The 21,195-nt window shown below is 39.1% G+C and overlaps 2 protein-coding genes across 2 annotated transcripts; both read right to left on the bottom strand.

The window, feature by feature from the left end:
* Positions 1-3,408: 3,408 nt before the first annotated feature.
* On the bottom strand, positions 3,409-4,206 carry LOC134944023 (cyclin-dependent kinase 5 activator 1-like). The gene has a single exon (XM_063932564.1). It carries the CDS (start codon positions 4,204-4,206, stop codon positions 3,409-3,411), a length of 798 nt encoding a protein of 265 aa, XP_063788634.1.
* Positions 4,207-8,549: 4,343 nt separating this feature from the next.
* Positions 8,550-9,347, bottom strand: LOC134944024 (cyclin-dependent kinase 5 activator 1-like). The gene has a single exon (XM_063932565.1). It carries the CDS (start codon positions 9,345-9,347, stop codon positions 8,550-8,552), a length of 798 nt encoding a protein of 265 aa, XP_063788635.1.
* Positions 9,348-21,195: the final 11,848 nt, after the last annotated feature.

The raw sequence follows: 21,195 nt of genomic DNA on the forward strand, positions 1-21,195 counted from the left end.
ATAGGTCATATCTATCTCCCTACCTTATATCTATATAGGTCATATCTATCTCATATCTATCTCCCTACCTTATATCTATATAGGTCATATCTATCTCATATCTATCTCCCTACCTTATATCTGTATAGGTCATATCTATCTCCCTACCTTATATATGTATAGGTCATATCTATCTCATATCTATCTCCCTACCTTATATCTATATAGGTCATATCTATCTCATATCTATCTCCCTACGTTATATCTGTATAGGTCATATCTATCTCATATCTATCTCCCTACCTTATATCTATATAGGTCATATATATCTCATATCTATCTCCGTACATTATATCTATATAGGTCATATCTATCTCATATCTATCTCCCTACCTTATATCTATATAGGTCATATCTATCTTTCTACCTTATAGCTGTATAGGTCATATCTATCTCCCTACCTTATATCTGTATAGGTCATATCTATCTCATATCTATCTCCCTACCTTATATCTGTATAGGTCATATCTATCTCATATCTATCTCCCTACCTTATACCTATATAGGTCATATCTATCTCATATCTATCTCCCTACCTTAAATCTAAATAGGTCATATCTATCTCATATCTATCTCCCTACCTTATATCTGTACAGGTCATATCTATCTCATATCTATCTCCCTACCTTATATCTGTATAGGTCATATCTATCTCATATCTATCTCCCTACCTTATATCTATATAGGTCATATCTATCTCATATCTATCTCCCTACCTTATATCTGTATAGGGGATATCCGCTCATATCTATCTCTCTACCTTATATCTGTATAGGTCATATCTATCTCATATCTATCTCCCTACCTTATATCTGTATAGGTCATATCTATCTCATTTCTTTCTCCCTACCTTATATCTGTATAGGTCATATCTATCTCATATCTATCTCCCTACCTTATATCTATATAGGTCATATCTATCTCATATCTATCTCCCTACCTTATATCTGTATAGGTCATATCTATCTCCCTACCTTATATCTGTATAGGGGATATCCGCTCATATCTATCTCTCTACCTTATATCTGTATAGGTAATATCTATCTCATATCTATCTCCCTACCTTATATCTGTATAGGTCATATCTATCTCATATCTATCTCCCTACCTTATATCTATATAGGTCATATCTATCTCAGATCTATCTCCCTACCGTGTATCTATATATGTCCTGTCTATCTCATATCTATCTACGGGTTGGGTATGAAATACCGGCTGTCAGCATGCCAACAGTTACAACACCGACTGCAGCATCCCGACACTGTACACGGGTAAGTATTTTACCCCTCTCCTGCCCCCTACCATAACCTTTGGGGGGTGCCATCTAGGGCTAACCTGTGGGGAGGTGGCGGCTACGGCTAACAACCCCCCTTAGTGCATATACCCTGATACTCACCTTCGACATTCCGGCAGTCTGTGTTCCGGTGTCTGTCACACAGCCGCCAGAATACAGGCCGCCGGGACGCCGACCACATCCCCTATCTCCAATTTATTATTCTTTTAGTAACAGTTTCTTCGATAGCGCAGCAAATTCTGTTGCGCTTTATATTTGGAAACAACAGAGATAAAACAAAACTGGGTAATAACAGTCATAGAGGCAGGAAGGCCCTGCTCGCAAGCAGGGGTGTACCGAGGGTGGCTCCAGTGGAGCGCGAGCTCTGGGCACGGAATAGTTAGACGGCACGCTGCCACCCACCCACACACCCTTCCCACAGGCCACTGTACTGGCAGCCACAGAACAGGAGAAGCAGGGGGCACACACTGACTCGGAGACTAGGTAGGGAACAGGGCAGGCCTGAGGCGACAGCAGGAGACACTGACAGCCGGCACATGCCGGAGCTCTGCCCACCCTCTTTATATGTCTCACTGTCTGCTTGTAGCTGTGCAGCAGGGTTACTTCTGTCCTGCCCAGGCTGCTGTGCCATCTCTCTGCCCCGGCTGCTGCAGCACTTCTCCCTACATTGATGTTGCAGCACCTCTCTCTGCCTCTCAGGAAATTCTGGGACATTATTTTCATTGAAGCATAGTGGGATTATCAGGTCTGGATATCAGTTCTAGGGTTAAGGCATTGGGGACCATGGAATAGTGTATGTGGGGGTGGGGCAATTTTTATGCAGTATTTTCATTGAGAGTTTAGGGAGGGTTTGGGTCTGTGGGGGGTCACATTTGGGGCATTATTTTAATTGAGATATTTGGAGATTATCAGATTACCATGAGCTCCACAAGGTCTACAACCACCCATGTCACCAATTTAGGATTTTTAAATAGTGTTTCTTTTCAAATGTAACATGCCACCACGTGTTGGCTAGGCCTCCAATTCAGTATAGGGGAGGGTGGCACCAAAACATGCCCTTGCTCCGGCCACCTTGGCGCCTAGCTACACCTCTGCTATCTCACATACAGTATTTCTGATATTTATGTATTTATCTCTTTATTTCATATCTATCTAAGGGCAGATTAGATGGGCCAAGATCTTCTTATCTGCCAATAATTTATATGTATCTAAGATGGTGCTACTCCCTAAACTTTTGTACACTTTCCATAATTCACCAGTTCTTCTCCCCTCTGCTATTTACAGACAGAAAAACTATCTAATTTCTTCCCTGGCTGTGGGACAATGTGTTCCCTCCCTCACGTGCAGGTTCTTGACTCATTTCCCTAATGGTTTGTTGTAACAGTTTCACCGGGTTACTGCTAATCCTTACCGTACTCTTTTAAAAGAAGTGCTAGTATTGTGGAGTTGCAGGGGGAGGAGCTTAGAATTACAATGACAGTAGTTTGAGTGCCAAACTCCAGCTCATCTTGCAATCCCATGGTCCAGCGTCCCACAGCCTGCTTCAGAGAAAATTATTCAATGGTAAGTGACCAAAAATCCTCTTTTTGCAAATTAAGCTGAAAGTTGTCAAAAATGTCTGTCATGGCAAGTCGGGCTGCGCATTTAGACTGTTCTAACTTAACAAAAAATGAATATTGCGTTGGTCCATGGTGGCTGTGCCACTACCAATTCTTAAAGAACTGGTAACCCCATCGCCAAGGGGCCACGCCCGATAGCCATGCAATAACAGCAACGGGTGGGTTTCTTTGCCTTAGGTTCCCAAGCCTGAAATTGGGTTTCTTTGCCTTAGGTTCCCAAGCCTAAAATTGGGTTTCTTTTGCCTTAGGTTCCCAAGCCTGAAATGGGGTTTCTTTTGCCTTAGGTTCCCAAGCCTGAATTTGAGCTACTTTATGGTTCTCAAGCCAGAGCTGCAGAATTTTCATCAATGCTCACCAATACTGTTTACTGTTAGCCTCTACCACCTCTGATGGGAGGCTGATCCACTTTTGAGGCCGCACCGCCGGTTTTGGTAACGGGGCCTGTCCAGTATGATTTTAAGCTGATGTAATATCCTTCTGTCCACCCTCAGCTTTAAGATCCTCAAAGACCTGGGCAAAATACTGGGGGTCAGCATGGAAGCGGAGCATCTTTGCACTCATTAGGTTGATAACATAGAGGCAACGACTCCAAAAGGCTTCCTTCGAGCATTCAACAGGGAACGGCATCAGTGGGTAGGAGAGCTCACTGCCCACGTATGCATAGGATACATACAGACATGTTGATAGACTTGCGATTAGCTCCCACTCGCTGAGCAGCTCGGATGACATGACCTCTCGGCACAGCATGTAGAGAAACACTAGATTGGTCGGAGTGATGAAACTGACATTCCGCCAGTATTGATAGAGGAAGTTGTCAACAGCGGTTATCCATAGAGCAATATATGTTGGTGATAACTCCACGAATTCTTTACACCTGCGACAGAGGAACTCCATTAGACAGCTGAACAGGTCGCTGGTCGATGCCTGCACCATATTGGATTTTGCAGGTGAGCGCACTTCCTGGTCTCTACCAGGTTCCTTGTCAGGAGCATCATGTGAGGCCTGTATTAAGGCTGGGAGATCCACACAGGATAGCATGGAATCCTTCCTGCTCTCAGTGATGAGGTGGGTAATGTTGGTTCCACCCATTTTGCCTTGCCTCCTCTTAGACATGAATCTCCTAAAGCGCGCGATGAGCGAACGTCTCTCGGCAGGTCTTGCAGTCTCGCTGTTCTCAGTGCGATGGTTCCCACTTGAGTCCTCATCAGGCCGCCTCGCCTTGCGGCAGCACGGAAATGGCATACAGTTCCACATTCTTATTCAAGGAATGCCAGCAAATCCGGTGTCTGTAATCTGTGGTGAGTCTGATTGTAAAACGTTATCCAATAGATACGGTCTGTTTCCAGCACGTGACTGATGCTGCCCGGTTCAACACTGGGCAGCAATTGAGTCCAGCAGGTCGTAATCAGAGGTTTTCCCTGCTTACTGTGGCATTGTGACATCACTGTGATGCAACTGAGCTGGTGATTGTGATGCGTTGTTCATGCAAATGAGCTGGTGACTTTTGTGCCTTTATATGCAAATGAGCTACATGTAGGCAATTCAACAAGTGCTGAAAATTGGTGAAAATGTAGAAGGTATTATCCCCTCATTACAGCCCTGTAAGGGAGGGAATATATGTAAAATAAATAAATAATAAGATATTTTGAATAATCTGAGAGATAATTAGTTGAAAATAAAACAAATACAAAATTATTTCCCTTCAGCAATGGATCCATAACGCTTCTCCTACTCTTTCTGTGTTTTAAGAAAAATGATTCTTCCTTTTAATATGAGATAACGTCAGATGCTTTCATGTCTGTGAATGTAACGCTGAGATAATAGCGGGTCACTGGCTATGTCAGCTGGCACTGAAGTAATAATGTAACAGAAACTGAGGGTGTATGGCTGAATATTGGACATTTGGTGGATACATGCGATGGATGCTTAGAATCAGCACCTGATGTATTTTCTTAATAATCTTGTGCCTATCCTTGTTATGTAGTTTATTTTCTTATATAATGTAGTATTGGTAAAACTGACCCTGTAGGTAAGTGCACAGTGGATCACAGGCTTGTATCCTTCTAATGCGACACACAGTTCAGTGGCTGACTATGTTGCAGTCTGCTGTTTCCTAAAGCATGGCTGCAAGACACATCACACACTTACACTGTCACCCCATATCTATCGCCCTACCTTATATCTATATAGGTCATATCTATCTCCCTACCTTATATCTATATAGGTCATATCTATCTCATATCTATCTCCCTACCTTATATCTATATAGGTCATATCTATCTCATATCTATCTCCCTACCTTATATCTGTATAGGTCATATCTATCTCCCTACCTTATATATGTATAGGTCATATCTATCTCATATCTATCTCCCTACCTTATATCTATATAGGTCATATCTATCTCATATCTATCTCCCTACGTTATATCTGTATAGGTCATATCTATCTCATATCTATCTCCCTACCTTATATCTATATAGGTCATATATATCTCATATCTATCTCCGTACATTATATCTATATAGGTCATATCTATCTCATATCTATCTCCCTACCTTATATCTATATAGGTCATATCTATCTTTCTACCTTATAGCTGTATAGGTCATATCTATCTCCCTACCTTATATCTGTATAGGTCATATCTATCTCATATCTATCTCCCTACCTTATATCTGTATAGGTCATATCTATCTCATATCTATCTCCCTACCTTATACCTATATAGGTCATATCTATCTCATATCTATCTCCCTACCTTAAATCTAAATAGGTCATATCTATCTCATATCTATCTCCCTACCTTATATCTGTACAGGTCATATCTATCTCATATCTATCTCCCTACCTTATATCTGTATAGGTCATATCTATCTCATATCTATCTCCCTACCTTATATCTATATAGGTCATATCTATCTCATATCTATCTCCCTACCTTATATCTGTATAGGGGATATCCGCTCATATCTATCTCTCTACCTTATATCTGTATAGGTCATATCTATCTCATATCTATCTCCCTACCTTATATCTGTATAGGTCATATCTATCTCATTTCTTTCTCCCTACCTTATATCTGTATAGGTCATATCTATCTCATATCTATCTCCCTACCTTATATCTATATAGGTCATATCTATCTCATATCTATCTCCCTCCCTTATATCTGTATAGGTCATATCTATCTCCCTACCTTATATCTGTATAGGGGATATCCGCTCATATCTATCTCTCTACCTTATATCTGTATAGGTAATATCTATCTCATATCTATCTCCCTACCTTATATCTGTATAGGTCATATCTATCTCATATCTATCTCCCTACCTTATATCTATATAGGTCATATCTATCTCAGATCTATCTCCCTACCGTGTATCTATATATGTCCTGTCTATCTCATATCTATCTACGGGTTGGGTATGAAATACCGGCTGTCAGCATGCCAACAGTTACAACACCGACTGCAGCATCCCGACACTGTACACGGGTAAGTATTTTACCCCTCTCCTGCCCCCTACCATAACCTTTGGGGGGTGCCATCTAGGGCTAACCTGTGGGGAGGTGGCGGCTACGGCTAACAACCCCCCTTAGTGCATATACCCTGATACTCACCTTCGACATTCCGGCAGTCTGTGTTCCGGTGTCTGTCACACAGCCGCCAGAATACAGGCCGCCGGGACGCCGACCACATCCCCTATCTCCAATTTATTATTCTTTTAGTAACAGTTTCTTCGATAGCGCAGCAAATTCTGTTGCGCTTTATATTTGGAAACAACAGAGATAAAACAAAACTGGGTAATAACAGTCATAGAGGCAGGAAGGCCCTGCTCGCAAGCAGGGGTGTACCGAGGGTGGCTCCAGTGGAGCGCGAGCTCTGGGCACGGAATAGTTAGACGGCACGCTGCCACCCACCCACACACCCTTCCCACAGGCCACTGTACTGGCAGCCACAGAACAGGAGAAGCAGGGGGCACACACTGACTCGGAGACTAGGTAGGGAACAGGGCAGGCCTGAGGCGACAGCAGGAGACACTGACAGCCGGCACATGCCGGAGCTCTGCCCACCCTCTTTATATGTCTCACTGTCTGCTTGTAGCTGTGCAGCAGGGTTACTTCTGTCCTGCCCAGGCTGCTGTGCCATCTCTCTGCCCCGGCTGCTGCAGCACTTCTCCCTACATTGATGTTGCAGCACCTCTCTCTGCCTCTCAGGAAATTCTGGGACATTATTTTCATTGAAGCATAGTGGGATTATCAGGTCTGGATATCAGTTCTAGGGTTAAGGCATTGGGGACTATGGAATAGTGTATGTGGGGGTGGGGCAATTTTTATGCAGTATTTTCATTGAGAGTTTAGGGAGGGTTTGGGTCTGTGGGGGGTCACATTTGGGGCATTATTTTAATTGAGATATTTGGAGATTATCAGATTACCATGAGCTCCACAAGGTCTACAACCACCCATGTCACCAATTTAGGATTTTTAAATAGTGTTTCTTTTCAAATGTAACATGCCACCACGTGTTGGCTAGGCCTCCAATTCAGTATAGGGGAGGGTGGCACCAAAACATGCCCTTGCTCCGGCCACCTTGGCGCCTAGCTACACCTCTGCTATCTCACATACAGTATTTCTGATATTTATGTATTTATCTCTTTATTTCATATCTATCTAAGGGCAGATTAGATGGGCCAAGATCTTCTTATCTGCCAATAATTTATATGTATCTAAGATGGTGCTACTCCCTAAACTTTTGTACACTTTCCATAATTCACCAGTTCTTCTCCCCTCTGCTATTTACAGACAGAAAAACTATCTAATTTCTTCCCTGGCTGTGGGACAATGTGTTCCCTCCCTCACGTGCAGGTTCTTGACTCATTTCCCTAATGGTTTGTTGTAACAGTTTCACCGGGTTACTGCTAATCCTTACCGTACTCTTTTAAAAGAAGTGCTAGTATTGTGGAGCTGCAGGGGGAGGAGCTTAGAATTACAATGACAGTAGTTTGAGTGCCAAACTCCAGCTCATCTTGCAATCCCATGGTCCAGCGTCCCACAGCCTGCTTCAGAGAAAATTATTCAATGGTAAGTGACCAAAAATCCTCTTTTTGCAAATTAAGCTGAAAGTTGTCAAAAATGTCTGTCATGGCAAGTCGGGCTGCGCATTTAGACTGTTCTAACTTAACAAAAAATGAATATTGCGTTGGTCCATGGTGGCTGTGCCACTACCAATTCTTAAAGAACTGGTAACCCCATCGCCAAGGGGCCACGCCCGATAGCCATGCAATAACAGCCACGGGTGGGTTTCTTTGCCTTAGGTTCCCAAGCCTGAAATTGGGTTTCTTTGCCTTAGGTTCCCAAGCCTAAAATTGGGTTTCTTTTGCCTTAGGTTCCCAAGCCTGAAATGGGGTTTCTTTTGCCTTAGGTTCCCAAGCCTGAATTTGAGCTACTTTATGGTTCTCAAGCCAGAGCTGCAGAATTTTCATCAATGCTCACCACAATTACTGTTTACTGTTAGCCTCTACCACCTCTGATGGGAGGCTGATCCACTTTTGAGGCCGCACCGCCGGTTTTGGTAACGGGGCCTGTCCAGTATGATTTTAAGCTGATGTAATATCCTTCTGTCCACCCTCAGCTTTAAGATCCTCAAAGACCTGGGCAAAATACTGGGGGTCAGCATGGAAGCGGAGCATCTTTGCACTCATTAGGTTGATAACATAGAGGCAACGACTCCAAAAGGCTTCCTTCGAGCATTCAACAGGGAACGGCATCAGTGGGTAGGAGAGCTCACTGCCCACGTATGCATAGGATACATACAGACATGTTGATAGACTTGCGATTAGCTCCCACTCGCTGAGCAGCTCGGATGACATGACCTCTCGGCACAGCATGTAGAGAAACACTAGATTGGTCGGAGTGATGAAACTGACATTCCGCCAGTATTGATAGAGGAAGTTGTCAACAGCGGTTATCCATAGAGCAATATATGTTGGTGATAACTCCACGAATTCTTTACACCTGCGACAGAGGAACTCCATTAGACAGCTGAACAGGTCGCTGGTCGATGCCTGCACCATATTGGATTTTGCAGGTGAGCGCACTTCCTGGTCTCTACCAGGTTCCTTGTCAGGAGCATCATGTGAGGCCTGTATTAAGGCTGGGAGATCCACACAGGATAGCATGGAATCCTTCCTGCTCTCAGTGATGAGGTGGGTAATGTTGGTTCCACCCATTTTGCCTTGCCTCCTCTTAGACATGAATCTCCTAAAGCGCGCGATGAGCGAACGTCTCTCGGCAGGTCTTGCAGTCTCGCTGTTCTCAGTGCGATGGTTCCCACTTGAGTCCTCATCAGGCCGCCTCGCCTTGCGGCAGCACGGAAATGGCATACAGTTCCACATTCTTATTCAAGGAATGCCAGCAAATCCGGTGTCTGTAATCTGTGGTGAGTCTGATTGTAAAACGTTATCCAATAGATACGGTCTGTTTCCAGCACGTGACTGATGCTGCCCGGTTCAACACTGGGCAGCAATTGAGTCCAGCAGGTCGTAATCAGAGGTTTTCCCTGCTTACTGTGGCATTGTGACATCACTGTGATGCAACTGAGCTGGTGATTGTGATGCGTTGTTCATGCAAATGAGCTGGTGACTTTTGTGCCTTTATATGAAAATGAGCTACATGTAGGCAATTCAACAAGTGCTGAAAATTGGTGAAAATGTAGAAGGTATTATCCCCTCATTACAGCCCTGTAAGGGAGGGAATATATGTAAAATAAATAAATAATAAGATATTTTGAATAATCTGAGAGATATATAATTAGTTGAAAATAAAACAAATACAAAATTATTTCCCTTCAGCAATGGATCCATAACGCTTCTCCTACTCTTTCTGTGTTTTAAGAAAAATGATTCTTCCTTTTAATATGAGATAACGTCAGATGCTTTCATGTCTGTGAATGTAACGCTGAGATAATAGCGGGTCACTGGCTATGTCAGCTGGCACTGAAGTAATAATGTAACAGAAACTGAGGGTGTATGGCTGAATATTGGACATTTGGTGGATACATGCGATGGATGCTTAGAATCAGCACCTGATGTATTTTCTTAATAATCTTGTGCCTATCCTTGTTATGTAGTTTATTTTCTTATATAATGTAGTATTGGTAAAACTGACCCTGTAGGTAAGTGCACAGTGGATCACAGGCTTGTATCCTTCTAATGCGACACACAGTTCAGTGGCTGACTATGTTGCAGTCTGCTGTTTCCTAAAGCATGGCTGCAAGACACATCACACACTTACACTGTCACCCCATATCTATCGCCCTACCTTATATCTATATAGGTCTTATCTATCTCCCTACCTTATATCTATATAGGTCATATCTATCTCATATCTATCTCCCTACCTTATATCTATATAGGTCATATCTATCTCATATCTATCTCCCTACCTTATATCTGTATAGGTCATATCTATCTCCCTACCTTATATATGTATAGGTCATATCTATCTCATATCTATCTCCCTACCTTATATCTATATAGGTCATATCTATCTCATATCTATCTCCCTACGTTATATCTGTATAGGTCATATCTATCTCATATCTATCTCCCTACCTTATATCTATATAGGTCATATATATCTCATATCTATCTCCGTACATTATATCTATATAGGTCATATCTATCTCATATCTATCTCCCTACCTTATATCTATATAGGTCATATCTATCTTTCTACCTTATAGCTGTATAGGTCATATCTATCTCCCTACCTTATATCTGTATAGGTCATATCTATCTCATATCTATCTCCCTACCTTATATCTGTATAGGTCATATCTATCTCATATCTATCTCCCTACCTTATACCTATATAGGTCATATCTATCTCATATCTATCTCCCTACCTTAAATCTAAATAGGTCATATCTATCTCATATCTATCTCCCTACCTTATATCTGTACAGGTCATATCTATCTCATATCTATCTCCCTACCTTATATCTGTATAGGTCATATCTATCTCCCTACCTTATATCTGTATAGGTCATATCTATCTCATATCTATCTCCCTACCTAATATCTATATAGGTCATATCTATCTCATATCTATCTCCCTAACTTATATCTGTATAGGTCATATCTATCTCCCTACCTTATATCTGTGTAGGTCATATCTATCTCATATCTATCTCCCTACCTTATATCTATATAGGTCATATATATCTCATATCTATCTCCGTACATTATATCTATATAGGTCATATCTATCTCATATCTATCTCCCTACCTTATATCTATATAGGTCATATCTATCTTTCTACCTTATAGCTGTATAGGTCATATCTATCTCCCTACCTTATATCTGTATAGGTCATATCTATCTCATATCTATCTCCCTACCTTATATCTGTATAGGTCATATCTATCTCATATCTATCTCCCTACCTTATATCTATATAGGTCATATCTATCTCATATCTATCTCCCTACCTTATATCTGTACAGGTCATATCTATCTCATATCTATCTTTCTACCTTATATCTATATAGGTCATATCTATCTCCCTACCTTATATCTGTATAGGTCATATCTATCTCATATCTATCTCCCTACCTTATATCTATATAGGTCATTTCTATCTCATATCTATCTCCCAACCTTATATCTGTATAGGTCATATCTATCTCCCTACCTTATATCTGTATAGGGGATATCCGCTCATATCTATCTCTCTACCTTATATCTGTATAGGTCATATCTATCTCCCTACCTTATATCTGTATAGGTCATATCTATCTCATATCTATCTCCCTACCTTATATCTATATAGGTCATATCTATCTCCGTACATTATATCTATATAGGTCATATCTATCTCATATCTATCTCCCTACCTTATATCTATATAGGTCATATCTATCTTTCTACCTTATAGCTGTATAGGTCATATCTATCTCCCTACCTTATATCTGTATAGGTCATATCTATCTCATATCTATCTCCCTACCTTATATCTGTATAGGTCATATATATCTCATATCTATCTCGCTACCTTATATCTATATAGATCATATCTATCTCATATCTATCTCCCTACCTTATATCTAAATAGGTCATATCTATCTCACATCTATCTCCCTACCTTATATCTGTACATGTCATATCTATCTCATATCTATCTCCCTACCTTATATCTGTATAGGTCATATCTATCTCCCTACCTTATATCTGTATAGGTCATATCAATCTCATATCTATCTCCCTACCTTATATCTATATAGATCATATCTATCTCATATCTATCTACCTACCTTATATCTGTATAGGTCATATCTATCTCATATATATCTCCCTACCTTATATCTAAATAGGTCATATCTATCTCATATCTATCTCCCTACCTTATATCTGTACAGGTCATATCTATCTCATATCTATCTTTCTACCTTATATCTATATAGGTCATCTCTATCTCATATCTATCTCCCTACCTTATATCTATATAGGTCATATCTATCTCCCTACTTTATATCTATATAGGTCACATCTATCTCATATCTATCTACCTACCTTATATCTAAATAGGTCATATCTATCTCATATCTATCTCCCTACCTTATATCTGTACAGGTCATATCTATCTCATATCTATCTTTCTACCTTATATCTATATAGGTCATATCTATCTCCCTACCTTATATCTGTATAGGTCATATCTATCTCCCTACCTTATATCTGTATAGGTCATATCAATCTCATATCTATCTCCCTACCTTATATCTATATAGATCATATCTATCTCATATCTATCTCCCTACCTTATATCTGTATAGGTCATATCTATCTCATATCTATCTCCCTACTTTATATCTATATAGGTCATATCTATCTCATATCTATCTCCCTACCTTATATCTAAATAGGTCATATCTATCTCATATCTATCTCCCTACCTTATATCTGTACAGGTCATATCTATCTCATATCTATCTTTCTACCTTATATCTATATAGGTCATATCTATCTCCCTACCTTATATCTGTATAGGTCATATCTATCTCATATCTATCTCCCTACCTTATATCTATATAGGTCATATCTATCTCATATCTATCTCCCTACCTTATATCTGTATAGGTCATATCTATCTCCCTACCTTATATCTGTATAGGGGATATCCGCTCATATCTATCTCTCTACCTTATATCTGTATAGGTCATATCTATCTCATATCTATCTCCCTACCTTATATCTGTATAGGTCATATCTATCTCATATCTATCTCCCTACATTATATCTGTATAGGTCATATCTATCTCATATCTATCTCCCTACCTTATATCTATTTAGGTCATATCTATCTCATATCTATCTCCGTACATTATATCTATATAGGTCATATCTATCTCATATCTATCTCCCTACCTTATATCTATATAGGTCATATCTATCTTTCTACCTTATAGCTGTATTGGTCATATCTATCTCCCTACCTTATATCTGTATAGGTCATATCTATCTCATATCTATCTCCCTACCTTATATCTGTATAGGTCATATCTATCTCATATCTATCTCCCTACCTTATATCTATATAGGTCATATCTATCTCATATCTATCTCCCTACCTTATATCTAAATAGGTCATATCTATCTCATATCTATCTCCCTACCTTATATCTGTACATGTAATATCTATCTCATATCTATCTCCCTACCTTATATCTGTATAGGTCATATCTATCTCCCTACCTTATATCTGTATAGGTCATATCAATCTCATATCTATCTCTCTACCTTATATCTATATAGATCATATCTATCTCCCTACCTTATATCTGTATAGGTCATATCTATCTCATATCTATCTCCCTACGTTATATCTGTATAGGTTATATCTATCTCATATCTATCTCCCTACCTTATATCTATATAGGTCATATCTATCTCATATCTATCTCCCTACCTTATATCTGTATAGGTCATATCTATCTCCCTACCTTATATATGTATAGGTCATATCTATCTCATATCTATCTCCCTACCTTATATCTATATAGGTCATATCTATCTCATATCTATCTCCCTACGTTATATCTGTATAGGTCATATCTATCTCATATCTATCTCCCTACCTTATATCTATATAGGTCATATATATCTCATATCTATCTCCGTACATTATATCTATATAGGTCATATCTATCTCATATCTATCTCCCTACCTTATATCTATATAGGTCATATCTATCTTTCTACCTTATAGCTGTATAGGTCATATCTATCTCCCTACCTTATATCTGTATAGGTCATATCTATCTCATATCTATCTCCCTACCTTATATCTGTATAGGTCATATCTATCTCATATCTATCTCCCTACCTTATACCTATATAGGTCATATCTATCTCATATCTATCTCCCTACCTTAAATCTAAATAGGTCATATCTATCTCATATCTATCTCCCTACCTTATATCTGTACAGGTCATATCTATCTCATATCTATCTCCCTACCTTATATCTGTATAGGTCATATCTATCTCCCTACCTTATATCTGTATAGGTCATATCTATCTCATATCTATCTCCCTACCTAATATCTATATAGGTCATATCTATCTCATATCTATCTCCCTAACTTATATCTGTATAGGTCATATCTATCTCCCTACCTTATATCTGTGTAGGTCATATCTATCTCATATCTATCTCCCTACCTTATATCTATATAGGTCATATATATCTCATATCTATCTCCGTACATTATATCTATATAGGTCATATCTATCTCATATCTATCTCCCTACCTTATATCTATATAGGTCATATCTATCTTTCTACCTTATAGCTGTATAGGTCATATCTATCTCCCTACCTTATATCTGTATAGGTCATATCTATCTCATATCTATCTCCCTACCTTATATCTGTATAGGTCATATCTATCTCATATCTATCTCCCTACCTTATATCTGTATAGGTCATATCTATCTCATATCTATCTCCCTACCTTATACCTATATAGGTCATATATATCTCATATCTATCTCCGTACATTATATCTATATAGGTCATATCTATCTCATATCTATCTCCCTACCTTATATCTATATAGGTCATATCTATCTTTCTACCTTATAGCTGTATAGGTCATATCTATCTCCCTACCTTATATCTGTATAGGTCATATCTATCTCATATCTATCTCCCTACCTTATATCTGTATAGGTCATATCTATCTCATATCTATCTCCCTACCTTATATCTGTATAGGTCATATCTATCTCATATCTATCTCCCTACCTTATACCTATATAGGTCATATCTATCTCATATCTATCTCCCTACCTTAAATCTAAATAGGTCATATCTATCTCATATCTATCTCCCTACCTTATATCTGTACAGGTCATATCTATCTCATATCTATCTCCCTACCTTATATCTGTATAGGTCATATCTATCTCCCTACCTTATATCTGTATAGGTCATATCTATCTCATATCTATCTCCCTACCTAATATCTATATAGGTCATATCTATCTCATATCTATCTCCCTAACTTATATCTGTATAGGTCATATCTATCTCCCTACCTTATATCTGTGTAGGTCATATCTATCTCATATCTATCTCCCTACCTTATATCTATATAGGTCATATATATCTCATATCTATCTCCGTACATTATATCTATATAGGTCATATCTATCTCATATCTATCTCCCTACCTTATATCTATATAGGTCATATCTATCTTTCTACCTTATAGCTGTATAGGTCATATCTATCTCCCTACCTTATATCTGTATAGGTCATATCTATCTCATATCTATCTCCCTACCTTATATCTGTATAGGTCATATCTATCTCATATCTATCTCCCTACCTTATATCTATATAGGTCATATCTATCTCATATCTATCTCCCTACCTTATATCTGTACAGGTCATATCTATCTCATATCTATCTTTCTACCTTATATCTATATAGGTCATATCTATCTCCCTACCTTATATCTGTATAGGTCATATCTATCTCATATCTATCTCCCTACCTACCTTATATCTATATAGGTCATTTCTATCTCATATCTATCTCCCAACCTTATATCTGTATAGGTCATATCTATCTCCCTACCTTATATCTGTATAGGGGATATCCGCTCATATCTATCTCTCTACCTTATATCTGTATAGGTCATATCTATCTCCCTACCTTATATCTGTATAGGTCATATCTATCTCATATCTATCTCCCTACCTTATATCTATATAGGTCATATCTATCTCCGTACATTATATCTATATAGGTCATATCTATCTCATATCTATCTCCCTACCTTATATCTATATAGGTCATATCTATCTTTCTACCTTATAGCTGTATAGGTCATATCTATCTCCCTACCTTATATCTGTATAGGTCATATCTATCTCATATCTATCTCCCTACCTTATATCTGTATAGGTCATATATATCTCATATCTATCTCGCTACCTTATATCTATATAGATCATATCTATCTCATATCTATCTCCCTACCTTATATCTAAATAGGTCATATCTATCTCACATCTATCTCCCTACCTTATATCTGTACATGTCATATCTATCTCATATCTATCTCCCTACCTTATATCTGTATAGGTCATATCTATCTCCCTACCTTATATCTGTATAGGTCATATCAATCTCATATCTATCTCCCTACCTTATATCTATATAGATCATATCTATCTCATATCTATCTCCCTACCTTATATCTGTATAGGTCATATCTATCTCATATATATCTCCCTACCTTATATCTAAATAGGTCATATCTATCTCATATCTATCTCCCTACCTTATATCTGTACAGGTCATATCTATCTCATATCTATCTTTCTACCTTATATCTATATAGGTCATCTCTATCTCATATCTATCTCCCTACCTTATATCTATATAGGTCATATCTATCTCCCTACTTTATATCTATATAGGTCACATCTATCTCATATCTATCTACCTACCTTATATCTAAATAGGTCATATCTATCTCATATCTATCTCCCTACCTTATATCTGTACAGGTCATATCTATCTCATATCTATCTTTCTACCTTATATCTATATAGGTCATATCTATCTCCCTACCTTATATCTGTATAGGTCATATCTATCTCCCTACCTTATATCTGTATAGGTCATATCAATCTCATATCTATCTCCCTACCTTATATCTATATAGATCATATCTATCTCATATCTATCTCCCTACCTTATATCTGTATAGGTCATATCTATCTCATATCTATCTCCCTACTTTATATCTATATAGGTCATATCTATCTCATATCTATCTCCCTACCTTATATCTAAATAGGTCATATCTATCTCATATCTATCTCCCTACCTTATATCTGTACAGGTCATATCTATCTCATATCTATCTTTCTACCTTATATCTATATAGGTCATATCTATCTCCCTACCTTATATCTGTATAGGTCATATCTATCTCATATCTATCTCCCTACCTTATATCTATATAGGTCATATCTATCTCATATCTATCTCCCTACCTTATATCTGTATAGGTCATATCTATCTCCCTACCTTATATCTGTATAGGGGATATCCGCTCATATCTATCTCTCTACCTTATATCTGTATAGGTCATATCTATCTCATATCTATCTCCCTACCTTATATCTGTATAGGTCATATCTATCTCATATCTATCTCCCTACATTATATCTGTATAGGTCATATCTATCTCATATCTATCTCCCTACCTTATATCTATTTAGGTCATATCTATCTCATATCTATCTCCGTACATTATATCTATATAGGTCATATCTATCTCATATCTATCTCCCTACCTTATATCTATATAGGTCATATCTATCTTTCTACCTTATAGCTGTATTGGTCATATCTATCTCCCTACCTTATATCTGTATAGGTCATATCTATCTCATATCTATCTCCCTACCTTATATCTGTATAGGTCATATCTATCTCATATCTATCTCCCTACCTTATATCTATATAGGTCATATCTATCTCATATCTATCTCCCTACCTTATATCTAAATAGGTCATATCTATCTCATATCTATCTCCCTACCTTATATCTGTACATGTAATATCTATCTCATATCTATCTCCCTACCTTATATCTGTATAGGTCATATCTATCTCCCTACCTTATATCTGTATAGGTCATATCAATCTCATATCTATCTCTCTACCTTATATCTATATAGATCATATCTATCTCCCTACCTTATATCTGTATAGGTCATATCTATCTCATATCTATCTCCCTACGTTATATCTGTATAGGTTATATCTATCTCATATCTATCTCCCTACCTTATATCTATATAGGTCATATATATCTCATATCTAACTCCGTACACTATATCTATATAGGTCATATCTATCTCATATCTATCTCCCTACCTTATATCTATATAGGTCATATCTATCTTTCTACCTTATAGCTGTATAGGTCATATCTATCTCCCTACCTTATATCTGTATAGGTCATATCTATCTCATATCTATCTCCCTACCTTATATCTGTATAGGTCATATCTATCTCATATCTATCTCCCTACCTTATATCTATATAGGTCATATCTATCTCATATCTATCTCCCTACCTTATATCTAAATAGGTCATATCTATCTCATATCTATCTCCCTACCTTATATCTGTACAGGTCATATCTATCTCATATCTATCTTTCTACCTTATATCTATATAGGTTATATCTATCTATTATCTATCTCCCTACCTTATATCTGTATAGGTCATATCTATCTCATATCTATCTCCCTACCTTATATCTATATAGGTCATATCTATCTCATATCTATCTCCCTACCTTATATCTGTATAGGTCATATCTATCTCATATCTATCTCCCTACATTATATCTGTATAGGTCATATCTATCTCATATCTATCTCCCTACCTTATATCTATATAGGTCATATCTATCTCCCTACCGTGTATCTATATATGTCCTGTCTATCTCATATCTATCTACGGGTTGGGTATGAAATACCGGCTGTCAGCATGCCAACAGTTACAACACCGACTGCAGCATCCCGACACTGTACACGTTAAGTATTTTACCCCTCTCCTGCCCCCTACCATAACCCTTGGGGGGTGCCATCTAGGGATAACCTGTGGGGAGGTGGCGGCTATGGCTAACAACCCCCCCTAGTGCATATACCCTGATACTCACCTTCGACATTCCGGCAGTCTGTGTTTTGGTGTCTGTCACACAGCCGCCAGAATACAGGCTGCCGGGACGCCGACCACATCCCCTATCTCCAATTTATTATTCTTTTAGTAACAGTTTCTTCGATAGCGCAGCAAATTCTGTTGCGCTTTATACTTGGAAACAACAGAGATAAAACAAAACTGGGTAATAACAGTCATAGAGGCAGGAAGGCCCTGCTCGCAAGCAGGGGTGTACCGAGGGTGGCTCCAGTGGAGCGCGAGCTCTGGGCATGGAATAGTTAGACAGCACGCTGCCACCTACCCACACACCCTTCCCACAGGCCACTGTACTGGCAGCCACAGAACAGGAGAAGCAGGGGGCACACACTGACTCGGAGACTAGGTAGGGAACAGGGCAGGCCAGAGGTGACAGCAGGAGACACTGACAGCCGGCACATGCCGGAGCTCTGCCCACCCTCTTTATATGTCTCACTGTCTGCTTGTAGCTGTGCAGCAGGGTTACTTCTGTCCTGCCCAGGCTGCTGTGCCATCTCTCTGCCCCGGCTGCTGCAGCACTTCTCCCTACATTGATGTTGCAGCACCTCTCTCTGCCTCTCAGGAAATTCTGGGACATTATTTTCATTGAAGCATAGTGGGATTATCAGGTCTGGATATCAGTTCTAGGGTTAAGGCATTGGGGACTATGGAATAGTGTATGTGGGGGTGGGGGTGGGGCAATTTTGATGCAGTATTTTCATTGAGAGTTTAGGGAGGGTTTGGGTCTGTGGGGGGTCACATTTGGGGCATTATTTTATTTGAGATATTTGGAGATTATCAGATTACCATGAGCTCCACAAGGTCTACAACCACCCATGTCACCAATTTAGGATTTTTAAATAGTGTTTCTTTTCAAATGTAACATGCCACCACGTGTTGGCTAGGCCTCCAATTCAGTATAGGGGAGGGTGGCACCAAAACATGCCCTTGCTCCGGCCACCTTGGCGCCTAGCTACACCTCTGCTATCTCACATACAGTATATCTGATATTTATGTATTTATCTCTTTATTTCATATCTATCTAAGGGCAGATTAGATGGGCCAAGATCTTCTTATCTGCCAATAATTTATATGTATCTAAGATGGTGCTACTCCCTAAACTTTTTTACACTTTCCATAATTCACCAGTTCTTCTCCCCTCTGCTATTTACAGACAGAAAAACTATCTAATTTCTTCCCTGGCTGTGGGACAATGTGTTCCCTCCCTCACGCGCAGGTTCTTGACTCATTTCCCTAATGGTTTGTTGTAACAGTTTCACCGGGTTACTGCTAATCCTTACCGTACTCTTTTAAAAGAAGTGCTAGTATTGTGGGGTTGCAGGGGGAGGAGCTTAGAATTACAATGACAGTAGTTTGAGTGCCAAACTCCAGCTCATCTTGCAATCCCATGGTCCAGCGTCCCACAGCCTGCTTCAGAGAAAATAATTCAATGGTAAGTGACCAAAAATCCTCTTTTTGCAAATTAAGCTGAAAGTTGTCAAAAATGTCTGTCATGGCAAGTCTGACTGCGCATTTAGACTGTTCTAACTTAACAAAAAATGAATATTGCGTTGGTCCATGGTGGCTGTGCCACTACCAATTCTTAAAGAACTGGTAACCCCATCGCCAAGGGGCCACGCCCGATAGCCATGCAATAACAGCCACGGGTGGGTTTCTTTGCCTTAGGTTCCCAAGCCTGAAATTGGGTTTCTTTGCCTTAGGTTCCCAAGCCTAAAATTGGGTTTCTTTTGCCTTAGGTTCCCAAGCCTGAAATGGGGTTTCTTTTGCCTTAGGTTCCCAAGCCTGAATTTGAGCTACTTTATGGTTCTCAAGCCAGAGCTGCAGAATTTTCATCAATGCTCACCACAATTACTGTTTACTGTTAGCCTCTACCACCTCTGATGGGAGGCTGATCCACTTTTGAGGCCGCACCGCCGGTTTTGGTAACGGGGCCTGTCCAGTATGATT

Source organism: Pseudophryne corroboree, chromosome 7, assembly GCF_028390025.1.
Source record: "Pseudophryne corroboree isolate aPseCor3 chromosome 7, aPseCor3.hap2, whole genome shotgun sequence".
Taxonomy (NCBI): domain Eukaryota; kingdom Metazoa; phylum Chordata; class Amphibia; order Anura; family Myobatrachidae; genus Pseudophryne; species Pseudophryne corroboree.